We start from the raw sequence: 19,958 nt of genomic DNA, 5'->3' as shown, positions 1-19,958 counted from the left end.
TCACAAACACCTCAGGGTGCACTTCTTCATAATTGCACGCACTTGCTGGGCCCATGCCAGGTCCTCTGAAATAATAAGAATTTAAAAGTGCCTGACCCTCTCCACCTCTGATCCCCCGATGAGGACTGGCTCATGGACGTCTGGGTTCCTCCTTCTGAAGTCAATAATCAGCTCCTGGTCTTGCCGACGTTGAGTGAGAAGTTGTTATTGTAGCAACACTTGGACAGGTTTTCAATTTCCTTCCTAAATGCAGATGTGTCACCTACAGCAGTGCTGTTGTCAGCAAACTTGAATATTTAATTGGAGCTCCGCTTAGCCACACAGTTAGAGGTGTAAAGCAGGGGGTTAAACACACAGTCTCATAGTGACCTGTGCTGATGAGGTTGTGGGGGAGATGTTGTTGCCAATCTGAACTGACTGGGAACAAACTTTTGTGGATCTGCACCATAATGAGCGGGTCCCCACCACAAGTAGGAGCAGAGGATTCCAGAGATTCAGGACTCCTTTGAGAGAAGAGACTTCTGCACACCTCGATTTTAACTGATTTGCCCCTTAATTTTAAAATGTCTCTCTCACTACTGAAACCATCTCAGAACATATGTTCTAAAGGACCCCTACATGATCAGTTACTTTTCGATAACTGAAATCGTGCAATGATTAACTAATAGCAATAACAATCGATATAAAACTGACTGGCGTCTGCAACGCAACAGCCGGAGTGTCCAGTTGCTGAAGGGGATATTGAGACCAAGTTTGAAACGTATTGTGGAGTACAAGTCTCTGGAGGCATTCAAGAGAGAGTTAGATAGAGCTCTTATAGATAGCGGGATCAAGGGATATGGGGAGAGGGCAGGAACGGGGTACTGATTGTGTATGATCAGCCATGATCGCAGTGAATGGCGGTGCTGGCTAGAAGAGCCGAATGGCCTACTCCCGCACCTATTGTCTATTGATTAGGTTTGAGGGGATGGTAGCATTGAATGCTGAGCTGCCGTCGATAAAGAGCATCCTGATGTTTGTACCTTTGCTGTCCAGATGCTCCACGGTTGAGTGAAGAGCCAGTGAAACCGCATCTGTTGCGCCGAGAAGCAGATTATCGCAGGTTTCATGCTGCGCATGCGCTTATCGCCGGTGGGCGGAGTTTCCTTCTGTCCGGAGTTTGGGGAAAGTTTTCACCCGTCGAGAGAGGTTCCCGGCTCACCGGTGAGTATTTGCGCCTGTCGCGGAGTGTTGCTGGTCTGATATCGGGCAGTGTCCCCAGTTCAATTCACCGAACGGAAAGAGCACTTTAAAACGGAGAAATTGTACTTTCCGGGCGCAGCTCCACTTGTAGGAGTTTCTGCCTTGGGCCGTTTCGGCAAGGCAATGAGGCACAGATCCGACAGATCTGTGTGGACCGTCCGGTAGGAGGAGAAGCTATTTCCAATCGGCACGAACAGTGGTCTCCCAGTGAGGAAGTCAATCATCCAGTTTCAGAGAGAGGAACAAGAGATCAGGTTTTTGCAGCTTGTCGATTAGAACTGAGTGAATGTTTGTGTTGAACGTGAAGCTGTAATCGTCAAAAAAGCAGTCTGATGTAGGGTTTACTCTTGTAGTTCCGTCTGGCCAACGTCTCCCTCCTCTTCATACAAGGACGTTAATCTCAGATTCACTATCCTCCACTCATTCTGTTTGACTACACATGGACACCCAGGTGTGAACGGTCACATTATATACAGACACACGTAAAATTTACTTCAGAGTACACCGTTTCCAGCCCTTGGAAGACTCAAGCCTGCTGTTGATACGCAATATGCATGTCCCACCAATGCATATGGCATAAAGACTTAATTATTCACAGACGAAACAGAAAATAAACAATTCTCATTAGTATTGAACCTGCAAGTGTTCACATGTCACTTGACAACAATGTCAATCCTTTTCAAAGGGCAGGTTACATTATTCCCCTGTTGTAGAGTGTGGAACTCCGCAGCAACATGAAACCTCTCTTTACCATCACCATCCGTACCCAGTGTACTATTGGTTAGTTAGTTAAAAAGGTAAAGTCTGTCCCGAGCCATTTAGGCTCATCAGGCCGGTGATAATGCCGGTTTCTGTGGCATGAAGTAACTGAGAGTACGTGACTTCCCGCCCGAGAGGACGCCAGTCTACTGCGAGGTTAACCCCAGCATTTTGCTGGTACCCATTTTCAGTTGGCTAGACTGCAGCAAAGTGTGGTTAAGTGCCTTGCTCAAGGAAACAACACACTGCCTCGGCTGGGGATCAAACTCATGACCTTCAGATCACTAGTCCAACGCCTTAGCCATTTGGCCGCATGCCATGCATTATGGGTTAGTGTAAGACTTGTAATGTGACATAAGGGTACCTTGTCTTCAAGCCATTCTTTTATCTGCCTGCCTGATACCCAGTTTGATACTTGATATGGATCAAGTTGTAATAAATCTGCTATTAATCATGCAGACTGTGTGGCAGAAATCTCAGTCTTCTGTGTTTCCTTTATAGTTGAGTCTGTATGGTCAATAATCAGGTATGTTCTAGCTTGAAGGGGCTTCACTGCATCTAGAGTCACCTGGGATACATCACAAAAATTTGATTAATCTGGTAACCTTCTCCAGTAATATCCTGTATTTTCTACTGAACAGACTGTATCTAGCTCTAAAATTCGGCTATACTTAAGGTATTGACAGTGAGTATACCTGAGTGATAACCTGATCCCACTCATTCTAATAGTCCCCGTTTCCTTCTATCTTGGACAGTTTTAAAATCTGTCCTCCTTTGTTGCCTTCCAAGAAGGTGAGTAAATAACTGTCTCATTGTAGGCGAGCACCATTATTTTGGTTTGATTTTAAAACTACCTGTAGGAGCTGGTATCCTGTACCAAAGTGACAAATTAGCTCACATCTTCTAACACTAATCCCAACCCCTCTGTGTTACCCTGGACTCTGGTATCATTTCACTTACCTCAGGGTAACATAGAAACATAGAAAATAGGTGCACGAGTAGGCCATTCGGCCCTTCGAGTCTGCACCGCCATTCAGTATAATCATGGCTGATCATCCAACTCAGAACCCTGTACCTGCTTTCTCTCCATACCCCGATCCCTTTAGCCACAAGGATCATATTTAACACCCTCTTAAATATTGCCAATGAGCTGGCCTCAACAGTTTCCTGTGGCAGAGAATTCCACATATTCACAACTCTCTGTGTGAAGAAGTTTTTCCACATCTCCTCGGTCCTAAAAGGCTTCCCCTTTATCCTTAAACTGTGACTCCTCATTCTGGACTCCCCCAACATTGGAAAGAATCTTCCTGCATCTAGCCTGTCCAATCCCTTTAGAATTTTATACGTTTCAATAAGATCCCCCCTCAATTTTCTAAATTCCAGTGAGTATAAGCCTAGTTGATCCAGTCTTTCTTCATATAAAATTCCTGCCATCCCAGGAATCAATCTGGTGAACCTTCCTTGTACTCCCTCTATGGCAAGAATATCGTTCCTCAGATTAGGGGACCAAAATTGCACACAATACTCCAGCTGTGGTCTCACCAAGGCCCTGTATGCTGGCTTTTGGTATGCTGGCCTTTATAAATCAGAGCATTGAGTATAGGAGTTGGGATGCAATGTTAAAGTTGTACAAGGCATTGGTAAGACCGAATTTAGAGTATTGTGTACAGTTCTGGTCACTGAATTAAAGGACGGATGTCAACAAAATAGAGAGAGTACAGAGAAGATTTACTAGAATGTTACCTGGGTTTCAGCACCTAAGTTACAGGGCAAGATTGAACAAGTTAGATCTTTATTCTTGAGAGCGTAGAAGTTTGAGGGGGTACTTGAGAGAGGTATTTAAAATTTATGAGGGGGATAGATAGAGTTGAAGTGGATAGTCTTTTTCCATTCAGAGTAGGGGAGATTCAAACAAGAGGGCATGAGTTGAGAGTAGGGGCAAAAGTTTAAGGGTAACTCGAGGGGGAATTTCTTTACTCAGAGAGTGGTAGCTGTGTAGAACGAGCTTCCAGTAGAAGTTCAGTATTGTCATTTAAAGTCAAATTGGATAGGTATATAGACAGGAAAGAAATGGAGGGTTATGGGCTGAGTGCGGACCAGTGGGACTCGGTGAGAGTAAGCGTTTGGCACGGGCTAGAAGGGCAGAAATGGTCTGTTTCTGTGCTGTAATTGTTAAATGGTTATATGGTTAAAAATCACTACATCTGAAGTCCTGAGTAACATATTTTATGTTCTGTAAAAAGAAGGCAGTCTTGTGAGTAAAAGCAGCTTTTAAGATTGCTCCCCAAAATTACAATCTTCCCGATTATTTTCTTAAAATTCCTTATTTAACTGTCTACCCATGAGCAATTCCCCTCTGAAATGAGGGCATCTGATATCTGGAATAGAGGTGTATAAATTTCCATTACTTTAACCTGGTTTCCACATGGCCAGTGTGGAATCTGGGTCTCTCTGTGCAACTGTTTCATGGAAAAACGCATAAAGAAACACTGAACAAAAAGAAAGATAGGACAGAACAAAAATCCATGCTTGTAATTTTCTTCTTTCAATACCTTCGTAACTAACTGCAACCATTAGAATGAACAGTTAATTCCCACCGTGGAAAACCTCAACATTTCTTTTGGCACCATGTCGGTGTGTATCGGCATTCCTAGGTCCCTTTGTTCTATCGCAGACCTCAGTCCCCTAACACTCACTGTGTAAGTTTTAGCCTGGCTTGTCTTGTCAAAATGCCGCACCTTGCAATTGTCTATGTGAAACTCCACTAGTTATTTTTAAGCCCATTTTCCCAGCTGGTTCAGATCAGTTTACAAGCCTTGGTTGGTTTCTGCACTGTCCACTCCACCCATAATCTTGATGTCATCCGCAGGTTTTTGATTCTGTTTGCCCTGTTACTATTTCATCATTCAAATAGGTGCTAAACAACAACAGACCCAGCACCGATGCCTGCAGAACATGGGACTAATGACTGGCACTATTTGCTGGCTCTTCCCACTAAGCCCACATTGAATCCAGTGGACTGCTTCATCCTGAATGCCAAATAACGTATCCCTTTTGGGCCAACTTCCATGGAGTATTTTGTCGTAGATCATACAGACAACTTTCAGCTTCTCCTTCATCAAACTGCTTGGTAACAGCTTCAAAAACACCTATAAAATTCACTGGATGTGATCTGCTACAGGCAAAGCCATGTTGAGTATCCCCAATTAGTCCCTGTTTCCCCAAACACTTATATATGATGTCCATTATAGTACCTTCCAATAAACAAGAAAAATACTGGATTCCAGTCAGTCTATGTATGTCTATTAAATAGTTCAGTTGATAAATCTGTAGCTTAAAAAAAAACAAATTAAAATGTAGTGAGGCTCAGTGCCATTCGGGAATTGGATAGTAGAAGGGAAGAACATGTACAAACAAGCTGGGTGAACTCAGCAGGTCGGGCAGCATCGATTGAAATGAGCAGTCAACATTTTGGGCCGAGACCCTTCGTCAGGAGGGGGCAGGGGCCCTATAAAGAAGGTGAGGGGAGTATGGGAGGAGCCAGGTGTAAAACCAATCAGAAGAAAGATCGAGGGGGTGGTGGAGGGGATAGGCAGAGGGGAAGAAACTGTTCCTGAATCACTGAATGTGTGCCTTCAGAATCAGTACTTTCTTCCTGATGACAAGAATGTGAAAGAGACAGGTCCTGGGTGACAAGTTTCCTTAATACTATGGAGGCTAGTGCCCATGATAGAGCTGATTAAACTTACAAGTATCTGCAACTTATTTTCATCCTGTGCAGTGTACCCACCCCCCCCCCCCCCCCCATAGCAGCCAGTGGTGCAGCATGCTCTTCACGGTGCATTTGTAGAAGTTTTCGTGTGTTTTGGGTGATAAACCAAATTTCAAGCTCTGAATGAAATATAGCCACTGACTTGCCTTCTCTGTAGCTGCATCGATATGTTGCATCCAGATTCGAATATGTGGTTCTTTTTTAAAGACAGGATACTTACACTGAATGATGTAGACCAAGCTATTTCACTAGGAACAAGGAAACAGAAAAACAATCAACTTGCCTCATCAAAGGGGACTGTGTTGTGGGATGATGCCACTCATGTTCTTTACATTCATTTATCTTGAACAGCAAATACTTGTTCGAATTTTCAGAGTTTATAAAAAATAAACATCTTCAACGAGTTGAGAGATTTGTAAAACAATAACGAAATCAAATGCATCATCAAGGAAAGAACTAGCACTGAGATACACAAACTGAAATGTGAACATTACTCTTGTCAGCTAGAGGACAGATTTAGCCTGTTGTAGAACTGCAGTTGTTACCTTGAAGTTTGTCTCAGGAGAGCAAGTTCATGGGCCTGCTGAACAACATTCCTTAAATGGAATAATCAGGAGCAGACTTGCTTCATCACGTTCTTGTTGCCAAGTTCAGCACAGATACAAAGTAAACATGTACAATCACTATCTGTGGAAAATAACAAGAGAAAAACAATTGAATACTTAGCAAGCAGTGCGTGTTATATTAGTGTCTGGCGGCCAGTGATGTTACAGAAACTCCTGCCCCTATCAACTGGAGTTTGCTGTGGGTAATAAACGAGCTGTGTTGTGTCGTATAATGTGACTGAGGCTTAATATCGTATCGGGCCTGAGCTCGCTGCACTTCCTCTGAAGCACAGATAGAAGGGCCAAGCGAAACATAGTCAGTGTTACTGGACATGGACATAAGAAAAGTGAACACATACAAACTTGCTGGATGAACTCAGCAGGTCGGGCAGTATCCGTTGAAATGAGCAGACAATGTTTCGGGCCGAGACCCTTCGTCAGGACTGAAGAAGGAGGGAGCAGGGGCCCCATAAAGAAGGTGGGAGGAGGGTGGAAAACCAATCAGAGGAAAGATCAAGGGGTGGGGGAGGGGAAGCTGGGAAGGGATCGGATAGGAAATGTTGACAGCTCATTTCAACAGATGCTGCCTGTCCTGCTGAGTTCATCCAACTTGTTTGTACGTGTTGATTTGACCACAGCATCTGCAGTGTACTTTGTGTTTAGAAAAGTGAGTAAATTGCAAAATTTACTTCAAAAGTCCAAGTTGCAGTGAACAGCTTGATTCCAAGCAATCACTGAGCCTAGGAGGTAGATGTGAGCTTGGTTAATGTTTATCAAACGGAACTGAAATTTCCTCAGTGCTTGCTAATTTACCTCTGCAACCATAATGTTGGCTTTCTGGGTTCAGAATCAGGAGGGTACACACCAAGTAATATACTGACAGAAGTCATCCACCGTGTTCATCTCAATCACTGTCCACTCACACTATCAAGACACTGAACAGTAATTGAACAATAATGCTCAGAAATTACTAAATTATCAAATGGACAATGGATATGTGACATATTGATTCTTAACTGAATTAGCAGTGTTCTTCCACGATTATAATTAACAAAGCTGCTTAGTATATATTCCTCCCGCACCCACTGCTGTTGGGAAGATTAATGAAATTGTCCCCCTTCCATTGCAGTTCTGAACATTGAGCCAGAGATACAGATTTTTAAGGACAGTGCAGCCCAGACCATCTCCACACACCTGTGCTTCCAGTGGCAGGAGGTTGGTTCACCCCTCTGCACTGATCTCAGTTTCTGAGATTACTGAGACCGGGGCCCAGGAGGGTGGCAGCAGCCGGGAATTTGTTTCATTTATACATTTGTGCAATGTGGCATTGTGTGCAAGATCAGCCTCATTTCCTGTTTCTAAATACCCTTGTATTAAATGTAAAACTAAGCCATTTCTCGGAGGACCATATAAATCATCTCCAATGCCGGGGTTTCTTGATGGATATTTGGAGAGGAGGTTCCCTTCTTGAAAGGACAGCCGCCAGCATATTATTTAATTACTTGTCCTTCATTATCACCAGTATAGGGAGGGTACATGACAATGCTATGTATCGTTACCTGCACTGTGGTCAAGATTAGCTCTGTCAAGGCACATAGTTACTGTTCCATCATAATCCTCATACAGTGAGCATAATATACGTAAGCACAATAATGTGGCCATTTGACCATTTGATGCTCCATTGGAGTATGGTGGGTCTACCTGACTGGCAGATGGCAGTTTCTGCAGCTTGAGAGCTGTGATTCAGACGTGGCTATGAGCAGCACTGTGCCCCACGGGGGACTATATTGGACTATCCTGTTTACCCTGTACCTAGCTCAGACCTTACATACAACACTGAGCCATGTCATCTGCAGACATTCTCTGATGTCTCAGCAATAGGTGGATAAAGGGAAGATGGTAGGGCCCTGGTGGAGGACTTTGTCAAATGGTGCAAGCTGTATCATCAGTAAAACAAAGGAAATGGTGATAGACTTCAGGAAGACTAAGCCTGCACTGCTCCCTGTTACTGTTGGTGGTGAGGACGTGGATGTGGTGAGGATCTACCACTACCTGGGGTGCACCTGAATGACAGGCTTGAGTGGATCACCAACACAGAGGCTGAGTACGAGGAGAGCTAGAGACACCTCTCCTTCCTCTGGAGACTGAGGTCCTTTGGAGTGTGCAGGTCCCTCCTTCACATATTCTATCAGTCTGGTGTTGACAGTACAGTTTTCTATGTGGTGATGTGCTGAGGCAATGGCATGAAACAGGCTCAATGAGCTGATTCGAAAGTCTGGCTCTGTTATATGAGTCCAAGTGGACAAACTGGAAGTTGAGATAGGAAGGCAGACTGAAATTCCTCCTGAATTGTGGGGTGATCAACCGAACTGTAACATTTGGGTCCGATTTTTGAATTCCCTAACAAGTCAGAGGACAAGTGTTTCTTTGCCGATAGACACTGCTCCAAGAGGCAATGTTGTCTCCATGGGTCCAGGATAGTGAGCGGCTGCAGGACATTCAGAAGCTGCGATTGCAGTCCAAATGGTTACCTAGGACATAAATGGATAGAGCAGTGAAAACCTGCTGGTGTAACCTAGAGAACACGGAATGATGTTATAAAATGCCAGTTCAAAGTGACTAATCTCTGATTTACCGACCATGTTGTACATGGTTGTGTAGGGAAGTGGGAAGTTGGAGCAGATTACTGAGTGGCTGTAGAATAAGGGTGTTGAGAATTATCTACCACAAACTGCTGTAGAGTTGGAGTCATTGAATAATTTCAAGGTGGAAGGCTTGAAATACCGAAGAATCTGGTGGTGCCGGGGAGAATTATATGTGGTCATCAGTGTTTTGGATTATCATGGATTGTATTGACATCATTGCAGACATGGTGCTCTGCTCCCAAACATGGTTCTGCCTTATGTCTGAGAGTAGCAAATCTAACGACATTCCAATTTAAAAGGTTGGGAATGAGACAATTAACAATATGGTAAAGCAACAGCATGAGAATGCTGTGACACGGACCTGTGAAGGTGAAGCACTCATTGTATTTCCTCACGTTCTCAAAGTGGTGACGTGGACTTCCAGCTGGTAATTGATTCTAACTTCTTCCGGAAATCCATGGGTAGGTTGATGTTTCACCACCGGTTGCTACATTGCTGTTAGGCATTGGTAGTCACGACGAGCTGCTGCAAGGACTGTGGTTTTCTGTGTTGTAATTAAATATAATGGGATGTAATCTGAGTGACTAAAATCTTGACTGACACTGACCTCCCAGTACCTTTGGTGTGATCTTTTCACATTCTTCATTTGGGTTTACACATTCTCCATATGTCTTCCCAAAACATGTTGGTTGTTTAATTTTTCACCACAATTGCTACAGTGCCATTAGGTATTGGGACATCATCTGAGTGAGCAAAATCTTGATTGACAGGAAGACAATTGAGGAACAGAACTTTTGAATGCTTATTGAAATGGCAAAGGACCAGGTAACGATCTTGCCAGAATGGACCTGAGTGTTCCAGTGCACACAACACTTGCAAATACTGCAGGCAATGAGGGTTCAATCATAGAGAGCTTTCAATCAGATCACATCTCAAGTGTGGAGTGAATTCTGATATTATTTTCTCAAAAAGACAATACCCTGCAGATCAGAAGATGATGTAATGAAAAAATTGGAGTTTAATTACCGGAAGTCGCGTCAGTGTATTGTGAGAGATTAAATGGGCTGAATGTTTAGAAGCTGGAAGGGGCCTCATTAAAATGTTTATACATTTTGAAGTCCCGCACTGGAGCACATCTGCTGAATGCTTCGCTGGGCAGTCCAGTTGCAAGTCAGACACTGAACAGCCTGTGAGCGTTTTAGCAACAAAATGAGGAGAAATTTCTTCACTCAGATGATAGAGATACTGTGGAGCTATCTTCCGTGGCAGGTACGCAAAGGCTCAGGCATAGATCTCATTTAAAACAATGACATTTTTTGGGGGAAGTAAAATATCCCAGTTTGTAGCAAGGGTGAGGAAACATAGAGGAAGCCTGACCCAAAAGAAGGGCAGCAGAGACGATTAGCGGTGAATTATAACTTTAATACTAGAGTGTAGAGCCACACAGCCACAAAACAAGAGGGAACAGAAACTGAACAGAGCAGGCTGCAGGATAAACTTTAGGGAAGGAGAGTGAAAACTCAGGCAGCCAGTTGAGATCGGCTGGATAGATGAGTTGTTAACAATTGTGGGGTTACATAGGCAGAATAACACTATCATCCGGGTTGAGACAGGGACGTGCCTGCACGTCTCCAGAGGAAAGTGTAGACCTGATGGGAAGAAATGGGAAAACAAGTTGTGGAGGGAAATTCCATACAAGCTTTCTGAAGGTTGTGTGGGTGAATGATGCGGATTAACTTACCACTGCCTCAGTGTTTTTACATTTATACTCCAATGCATGACGAGGTGGGGGGAGCGGGGAGGCAATCGCTGAAATAGGTTACATTTTAAAAACAACAAGTATGAAAGGTGATGTATTTGAATTGTTTACATACTATAGGAGCCGTTGAGATCAGGAGCTGGGCCTATGATTCTTTCTGCATGATGTAAGGAGAATATTCCTCTGGAGACTTGCATGGGCTCTGGGATGGGAGGGGTGTGGGTGAGGTCAGATAATCTGTGATCAGCTAGATTGTGATCCAGAAAGGATGGATCCCAGGAGATTGGACAGTGTGTAGCCCACTAGGGCTGTGCTCCAGGGGATTTGAAAGTGTTTGAATGGGCAAAGAGTAGATGAAATGAGCGTAGGAGTTTTCAGGACAATGCTTTTCTTCTCATAATAATTTCCTTATCATCCTCTTAATGTTCCATCCATTACAGAGCACCCGGAATTGGAACGCTGATCTCCATCATGGATGATGTTGCAAAGATGAGAGAGGATCTTGAGATATCAACAAGGACGGAGAAGGGTGTGTTACTAATGTTTTGCAAATATTATTGTGCCTCCTGACAACTGAGCAGCATCTGGCTTGCAAAAACGCATTTTTACAGTGAAGATAAATAACCTGAACTGAGGGAAGGGTAGAGCACAATTACAGCTACAGGGGGAACAGGAACATTTGAGTAGTTGTCATTAGCTGGTCTGTCTAATTTTTGAAAAGATATGAGGAGAAGGCAGGAGATTGGAGCTGAGGGAAAATAGATCAGCCATAATGAAATGCCAGAGCAGAGCTGATGGGCCAAATGCTCCAATATCTTATTGTTTTATTAAAACAGGAGACCACTCAGAATGAAATGGCTGTGAATGGCAGGTTAGACACGTTAGTTGGAGCATGAGAGCAATGAGATTAGCTGGAAGAATCGGCCAGTTAGTCTGACGTTAGAGTTTGGGACGATGTTGGAGTTGATTGTTAAGCTTGAGGTCTCAGGGTACTAGGAGGCATATGATAAAATAGGCTGTAGTCAGCCTGGTTTCCTTAAGGGAAAATCGTGACTGGTGGAATTCTTTGAAGTAATAAAAAGCAGGATGGAGAAAGTAGTTGATGTTGTGTTGGATTTTCAGAAGGCCTTTGACAAGGTGCCACAAAAGAGGTTGCTTATAAGCTACGAGCCCATGTTATTGCAGTTAAAGATTCTGGCATGTATAACGCAGTGGCTGATTGTCAGGTGGCAAAATGTTGGATTACAGGGTGGTTTTTCTCGTCTGCTGCCGATGACTAGTGGTGTAACACAGGGTTATGTGTTGGGACTGTTTTTTTGTGTTATATGTCATTGGTTTTGATGATGTGCACTTGCAACACTGTGTGTAAGACAGAGTGGTCAGCAGCACTGGGGCTCCACAGTGGACTGTCCTGTCTCCCTTTCTCTTCACCATCTACACCTCGGACTTCAACTACTGCACAGAGTCTTGCCATCTTCTGAAGTTTTCTGATGACTCTGCAGACATTATGAAGATAGGTGGAGGGGTATGCAGTTTTCAGATAGTAGAGAAGCTTCACAACGACAGTCAGATTTGCAGAATGGGCAAAGAAATCACGATGGAATATAGTGTCAGGAAAAGATACAGGGAAAACCCAGGAGTTTGGAACTGAGAGAAATAAACTGGATGAGCCATGAAGAAAATGCAGAGGACTCGATGGACATCATTACGCATGATGTAATTTTGCTCCTGTATCTTACGGTCCTATGTCTGCTCCGGGGAGAAATGAAAAGACCAGCAGTTGAAACCAATTCTAAAAATGGAAGCTGGTGGGAAAGTAAGTGTTAGTGTTTAGTGTGAAAAACAACTGAGGTGGAATGTCCTGCTCCTCTGCTCAGTCTATGGACAGAATTATCTATTTTTAAAACAGATATTTAGTTATTCTGATAGATGTGAGTTTCTGAGGAATAGTTATTAATGGTGGTATTGGTAATTGAGCATTGTAAGTACTAAATCTAATTTATCAGATGTCAGTGGCGCAAGTAAGGCAGTTATTGTCTGTGTAATTGTAACGTTGATAACTTCTGATCAGATGGTCAGATGTGATCCCGTATCCAAAGGAGGAAGCCCAGTATCCATAGGGACGGGCTTGGAAGGATGAGAAAATGACAGACAGACAGACGTACTTTATTGATCCTGAGGGAAATTTGGTTTTGTTACAATCGCACCAATCAAGAACAGTGTAAAAATATTGCAATTTAAAACCATAAATAATTAAATAATAAGTAAATTATGCCAAGTGGTAATAAGTCCAGGACCAGCCTATTGGCTCAGGGTGTCTGACACTCAGAGGGAGGAGTTGTAAAGTTTGATGGCCACAGGCAGGAATGATTTCCTTTGACGATCAGTGTTGCATCTCGGTGGAATGAGTCTCTTGGCTGAATGTACTCCTGTGCCTAACCAGTGCATTATGGAGTGGATGGGAGACATTGTCCAAGATGGCATGCAACTTGGACAGCATCCTCTTTTCAGACTCCACCGTCAGAGAGTCCAGTTCCACCACCACAACATCACTGGGCTTACGAATAAGTTTGTTGATTCTGTTGATGTCTGCTACACTCAGCCTGCTGCCCCAGCACACAACAGCAAACATGATAGCACTGGCCACCACAGACTCGCAGAACATCCTCAGCATCATCCAGCAGATGTTAAAGGGCCTCAGTCTCCTCAGGAAGTGGAGACGGTTCTGATCCTTCTTGTAGACAGTCTCAGTGTTCTTTGACCAGTCCAGCTTATTGCCAATTCATATCCCCAGGTATTTGTAATCCTCCACCATGTCCACACTGACCCCTTGGATGGAAACAGGGGTCACCGGTACGTTAGCCTTCCTCAGATCCACCACCAGCTCCTTAGTCTTTTTCACATTAAGCTGCAGATGATTCTGCTCACACCATGTGACGAAGTTTCCCACCGTAGCCCTGTACTCAGCCTCATCTCCCTTGCTGATGCATCAAACTATGGCAGAGTCATCAGAAAACTTCTGAAGATGGCAAGACTCTGTGCAGTAGTTGAAGTCCGAGGTGTAGATGGTGAAGAGAAAGGGAGACAGGACAGTCCACTGTGGAGCCCCAGTGCTGCTGATTGCTCTGTCTGACACACAGTGTTGCAAGCATACGTACTGTGGTCTGCCAGTCAGGTAATCCATAATCGATGACACCAGGGAAGTATCCACCTGCATCACTGTCAGCTTCTCACCCAGCACAGCAGAGATGGGGAGGCTGGGCCGGTGATATCGGAGAGTTGGCATGTGAGAACGAGCAATATTGTGTCAGCTCTGAGTCTGGGGTGCAGTGGCATCAATGGAGGGAGAAGTAGAATAATTTATTTGGTCTTTGCTGCATCTTTGGATTCAGAACTAGACTGTGAGCTGAGATTTTGGTGAGCAGTCTCCGGAGTGGCCAATGTTAACGAATGCCAACTGGGCCGGCTATGTGGTGCTCATGTCGAGGGAACAGTCATGGCTCTTGTTTTAATTCACCCTTCGTATTCACAGGTCCTATGACTACAATCTCTAAGCACACCTCACAGTGGAATGAGGAACAACTGTTTCAGCTGTCAAAATTCTACCGGGAAAGACTGAAACAGGCAATTGAAGAACGTGTGGAAGAACTCACTGAAATGCTGAGACTGGAAGGACACATCAGTGATCAAGAGCAGGAGGTGAGCGGGAAAAATGTGGTGATGTCTGCTGGTTCTAACATCACGGAACTGAAGGTATCCAATGGGAAAAAAAACAAATTGTCTCTTCTCCCAGGTCTGCAGCTGTTTGATGTCATATTAACACTGATCTCTGAACATTGTTTTGACAGATCTGGCATCAGCACTGGAAACTTTGAGCTGGGCTGCTGGGAACTGGCTTCTGGCTGATCTTTCATTATCATGTTATAGTCAGGGTTTTATAGCTTTGTTAAATATGCAGAAAAGGGAATCTCAGGTAGTATGTGATGAGATATATGTGCTCTGATTATAAACTTTCCTTTGAACTGTAGAGTTAGGGAAACCCATTCTTTCCAAACATAACATGCTTATCACAGTGGCAAGTGAGCAGTGGGAATGTATCATGCCTGGTGAACAGCTGAGTTAAAAATTAGATCCAATCGTTCTACAAAGCTGCTGTTTAAGTTCAGTCAGTCAACTCAACCTCAATAAAAGATAGACCTTGCAGATGGTGACTCAAGACAGGTTGAATCACGGCCGTCTTTTCCCAGTTAACTAAAATTGACGATCATCCCAGCCCTGACCATCGCCGTATCAGTTCCTCCTGTAGTGTGAGAGGCACGAGCTTCTCCAGATGCTTAATCAGTGATCGTTCTGCCATCAGGGGCTCCAGGTGGGGTGTCTGGGTGGGGGTGATGATGGCTGTCTATTAAACAAAGTTCTGTTTATGACTCGTCTGCACATGTGGCAAGATATAAACAGCCCTCAGCCCGGGCTGTGCGCAAATGCATTGTTAGCGGTGACAATTTGCAATAAACAAGGGTGTGTTCACATTCCCTTGACATGCCATGACCTCAGCTCACCATTAGCACCCTGGAAGACAGAATTTGCAGTTAATAGCACCAGTTTACCTTGTTCACTGTATGAACCCATTCCACCTGAATCCATCTGAAAATTTCAGTGGAATGATCCAACCTCCCCACAACAAAAACCACATCAACCGTAATACCGTAAGCAAAGGATTTAGTTACATCTTTAAAAATACTCAATTAGTATAGTCATACAAAGATAAAGAAGGGAGGAAGAGAAAAGAGAGGAGATTACAGGCCAGTTAGACTTACCTCAGTAGTTGGGAAAGTGTTGGAGTCCATTATTAAGGATGAGGTTTCGAGGGACTTGGAGACAAATGATTAAAAACAAAGTCATATGGTTTCTGTAAAGGACAATTTTGCCTGAAAATTCTTTCAGGATTCTTCAAGGAAGTGTGAAGCACAGTGGACAAAAGGGAGGCAGTAGATGTCACTGGCTTAGAGTTTCAGAAGGCATTTGATAAGGTGTTACAAGAAATATACTGGCATGGATAGAGGAATGGCTAACAGCCAGGAGGCAGCAAGTGGAAATGAAAGGGACATTTTCGAGTTGGCTGACAGTGACTAGTGGTGTTCATCGGGGGTCAGTATTGGGACTGCTGCTTTTCACATTGTTTGTCAGTGATTTAGTGGAATTGATGGCTTGTGGCAAAGTTTATGGATGATCTGAAGATACGTGAAGGGGCAGGTAGTGCTGAGGAAGCAATGCATTTACAACAAGACTTAGACAAATTGGAAGAATGGGCAACAAATGGCAGATGGAATACAGTGTTGGAAAATGTATGATCATCTATTTTGGTAAAAGTAACAACAGTTATTATTATCTAAAACGGGAGAAGATTCAAACATGAGAATTACAAAGGGACTTAGGGGCCCTCGTGCAAGACTCCCAGAAGGTTAATTTACAGGTTGAGGCTGTGGTAAAGAAGGCAAATACAATGTTTGCATTTATCTGAAGGGGATTAGAATATAGTAAACAAGGAGAAAATGCTGAATCCTTATAAGACACCAATCAGGCGGCACGGAGTATTGTCAACTGTTTTGAGCCCCTTATCACAGAAGGGATGTATTGCCATTGGAGAGAGGCCAGAGCAGGTTCACGAGGATGATTCCAGGGATAAAAAGGTTAAAGTATCAGGAGAATTTGGCAGCACTGGTCTTGTACTCACTGGAATTTAGAAGAATGCATCGGGATCTCATTGGAACCTACAGAACTTCGGAAGTACTGGATAAAGTGGATGTGGAGAGAATGTTTTCTGTGGTGCAGAATCCAGAACGAGATTTGAGGTGTGACCTGTGAAAACAGAAGTAAGGAGGAATGTTTTTACCCAAAGAGTGCTGCATCTGTGGATTGCTCTGCCAGTGTCTGCGCTGGAGGCCGTCCATGGGTATATTGAAATTGGAAGTTGATAGATTCCTGATTGGTTGGGGCATCGGAGGATCTGGTGGGAAGGCAGGTGTATGGGATTGAGTGGGATCTGGGGTCAGCCATGATGGAATGGTCTAATTCAGCTCCTATGTATTATGGTCTTATGGACAAGTGTAAGCACAACGGGCCCACAGATGCTGGAAATCCAGAGCAACACAAACAGAATACTGAAGGAAGTCTGGAAGAGAATGCACATTTGTGGCTTTGGGCCGAGATATCATCAGGATGGGAAACAGACGGACATACTTTAGTGATCCCGAGGGAAATTGAGGAAAAGGAAGTGTGAAGAAGCCATCAAAAGAAGATTGTGCTGGGGTGAAGTCGTAAACTGTGGTGGATGATAGCTGAAACAAGTTTGTGGGGAGGTTGGTGGGGAGGTGATAGGTGGTAAAGACAAATGGCAGAAGATGGAAGCTGATAGGAGAGGGGCCGTGTGAGAAAGGGAAGGACGAGGAGCAGCAGATGGAAGTGATGGACAGTCGAGGAGAAGAGAACAAGTGATTGAGGATCCATAATCAGGACTAATTAAAAAGGAGAAAGGGGGAGGAGAAGAAATTACTGGAGGTTAGAGAAGTGAATTTTCTGCCATCAGGGTAGAGGCTACACAGACAAGATATGAGGTGTTGCTCCCAAAACCTGAGCGTGGCCTCATGGTGGCAGTAGAGGAGGGCTTGGTCCCAGTTTCTCATGCTGGCTTCTCATCCCTTCCTTTCCAGTCCTGATGAAGGATCTCGGCCCCAAATGTCATTTGTTAATTTCCCTCCAGAGATCCTGCAGTACCTGCTGAGGTCATCCAGCATTTTGCCATGTTGCTCATGAACCAGTTCATGTTGGCTCTACTTGATCACGAACTGTCTTTCCAAATGAAGATTAATCCTGCTTCTCTCATCAGTTTCTAATAATCACCAAGCCAGTGAGATTAGTCAAGAGGCATATAATCACATGTTTTATCTCTGCTCTCCTAGAATAACGTGAAAAAAGGGGTTTTCTGTTTTTCAGTTACATAATGGCTGGCTAATGAAAGTTTCATTCACCAGATATCAGAATCAAATTTCAGGTTTCATATCGGTTTGCACATGTCGTGAAATTTGTTAAATTTACAACAGCAGTACAATGCAATGTTTCTAAACAGTTATTGAACACATACCTCACTGCAATTTTCATATTTTGCACTACCCATTTCAACTTAGTAGTGCAAAGAAAAGAAAAATTGCAGTGAGGTAGTTTACAGGTTCAATATCCATTTAGAAATGAGATGACAGAGGAAAAGAAGCTGTTCCTGAAGTGCTGAATCTGTGCCTTCTGACTTCTGTACCTCCTTCCTGATGGTAGAAATGAGAACAGGTCATACTTTCTGAGTATGGAGTTTAGTAATGATGGATGCTGACTTCTTGAGGCACTGTTGCTTAAAGATGTCTTGGATACTACAGAGGCTAGTGCCCATGATGGAGGTGACTAATTTTACAAGTTTCTGCAACTTACTTCGATCATATGCAATAGCCCACTCACCTCCCCCAGCCCCACATCCGTTGTCTCATTCGAGAGACTGCTGCCGCCAATCAGAATGTTTCATGCTACTTTGTGAAAGTTTTTGAGTATCTTGGAAGATAATGGAGATAATGAAGATAATGGCTGATTAATATCCTTCCTCATGTCAAATAGCAGCCCAGTTTAATTCACATCACTGAGGTACGTCTAATCTGTCCAATTTCGCCTTGTTTGAAGAACCTTTTGAGGCATCCTCCCTCGGTTTTGCAGTGAAGGCCTCGCAGATTAATAATGCATTGCTTCCATCTTGCATTCCCCACAATTATCAAGCTTGAAGCTTCTTTATTGATAAATCTGTATAAAGTTGGATATTGAATGACACAGGAACTGATCACATTAAATCTGCATAGATCATTCCCCACTCTGCTACAACTAGTGAATTCAGAGTTTTATTAATTTTCATTTCCTGTTTTACTGCTGACCACTTGATCCAAGGATCGCAGAACGAGAGACGAGCCCGTCTAGTGACTGTACCTTGGCTGCCGAGACATCCCATAACTGGGCAGTGACCTTCCTCGTGTGCTTCGTCAGTACGCTCCTCAATATATTTGTTTTTGTTAATTATAGAAAGTTTCTGAACTTGTGGGGAAGCGAACCCGGCCGGAGGCTTCGAAGGTATTCTTCAGCCTGGTGATGGGGAAAGGCTCCCGAGCCCGGAGGGTGATGTGGGAAGCATTTGTGAAAATGCGAAATGAATTACCGAAGTTGGACAGAATATTGAAGGAAATCCAGGAGCTCGGTACAGTAAAACAACACATTGAACTCAAAATTGACAATAAAAAACATTGTAGCTGGAGCAATATAATTCAATTTTAATTTATTGATTTAAACAGGGGCTGACATACCGGAATACATGAACATCAGTCAAGGGTTAACCGAACTCCCACGTCAGTTAAAAGGTAAGAGATTTCACTTTCTGACACCGCTCACTTGCCAGAATCAATGTGAGCCTCAGATGCTTGTTCCGAGGGTTGAACCGTCTGGGAGACAGAGAGAAAATAAATTGTTTGATTCAGAAGGAATGATTGCGGAATTCAACACCAGTCACTCAGCTGTTTGCAGTTTAAATTTTTAATTATCGATTCTCTGCCAAATATTGAAAATGTTACGATGAATTATGTTGACCGATCCATCTGTTTAGCGCTGACGGGCCCTGAACACCTTGCACATTCTGTGACAACCATAGACCAGTGTTCAGATCCTGATGAGCCGCTGAGCCTCATTAACTCCTACAATGGTTCTGATGTACTGCGAAACTCCCACACACGTTACACACGTGACACCATCGTGATTGAGCTCAGGAGCAATGAGATGCCGTAATATTGGGGCTGTTTAAAACTCTGGTAGGGCCACACATAGAAGGTTGTGTTCAATTCTGGTTGACTCCTTATTGGGTAGATGCAGAAACTTTAAAGAAAATTCAAAGGAGATTTGCCAGGATACTGCCCATATTAGATTACATATCCTGGAGCTATCTAGGACTTCCCTCCTTTGTGTGAAGGAGGATGAGAGGCAACTTCATACAGGTGATAAAAGGCAGAGTTAGAACCTACAGCCATCACCCTTTCTCCCCAGGTGGCAATGGCTAATACCAGAGAACATACATTTATTGTGATTGGAGGAATGTGTAACGA

At 43.7% G+C, this 19,958-nt stretch overlaps 1 protein-coding gene across 1 annotated transcript in view; it reads left to right on the top strand.

Annotated features, from left to right (window-relative positions):
• Positions 1 to 1,169: 1,169 nt before the first annotated feature.
• Positions 1,170 to 19,958, top strand: part of LOC132386673 (NACHT, LRR and PYD domains-containing protein 3-like) — a 37,825-nt gene continuing 19,036 nt past the window's right edge. The window contains exons 1-5 of the mRNA XM_059959012.1: positions 1,170 to 1,203; positions 11,223 to 11,311; positions 14,315 to 14,481; positions 18,892 to 19,063; positions 19,158 to 19,223. Of these exons, the coding sequence (XP_059814995.1) occupies positions 11,254 to 11,311; positions 14,315 to 14,481; positions 18,892 to 19,063; positions 19,158 to 19,223 (463 nt within the window). The 5' untranslated portion in view covers positions 1,170 to 1,203; positions 11,223 to 11,253. The remainder of the gene's footprint in view (positions 1,204 to 11,222; positions 11,312 to 14,314; positions 14,482 to 18,891; positions 19,064 to 19,157; positions 19,224 to 19,958) is intronic.

This window comes from Hypanus sabinus, unplaced genomic scaffold (assembly GCF_030144855.1).
Source record: "Hypanus sabinus isolate sHypSab1 unplaced genomic scaffold, sHypSab1.hap1 scaffold_125, whole genome shotgun sequence".
Lineage (NCBI taxonomy): Eukaryota > Metazoa > Chordata > Chondrichthyes > Myliobatiformes > Dasyatidae > Hypanus > Hypanus sabinus.
This window is presented reverse-complemented; position numbering and strand designations above follow the sequence as displayed.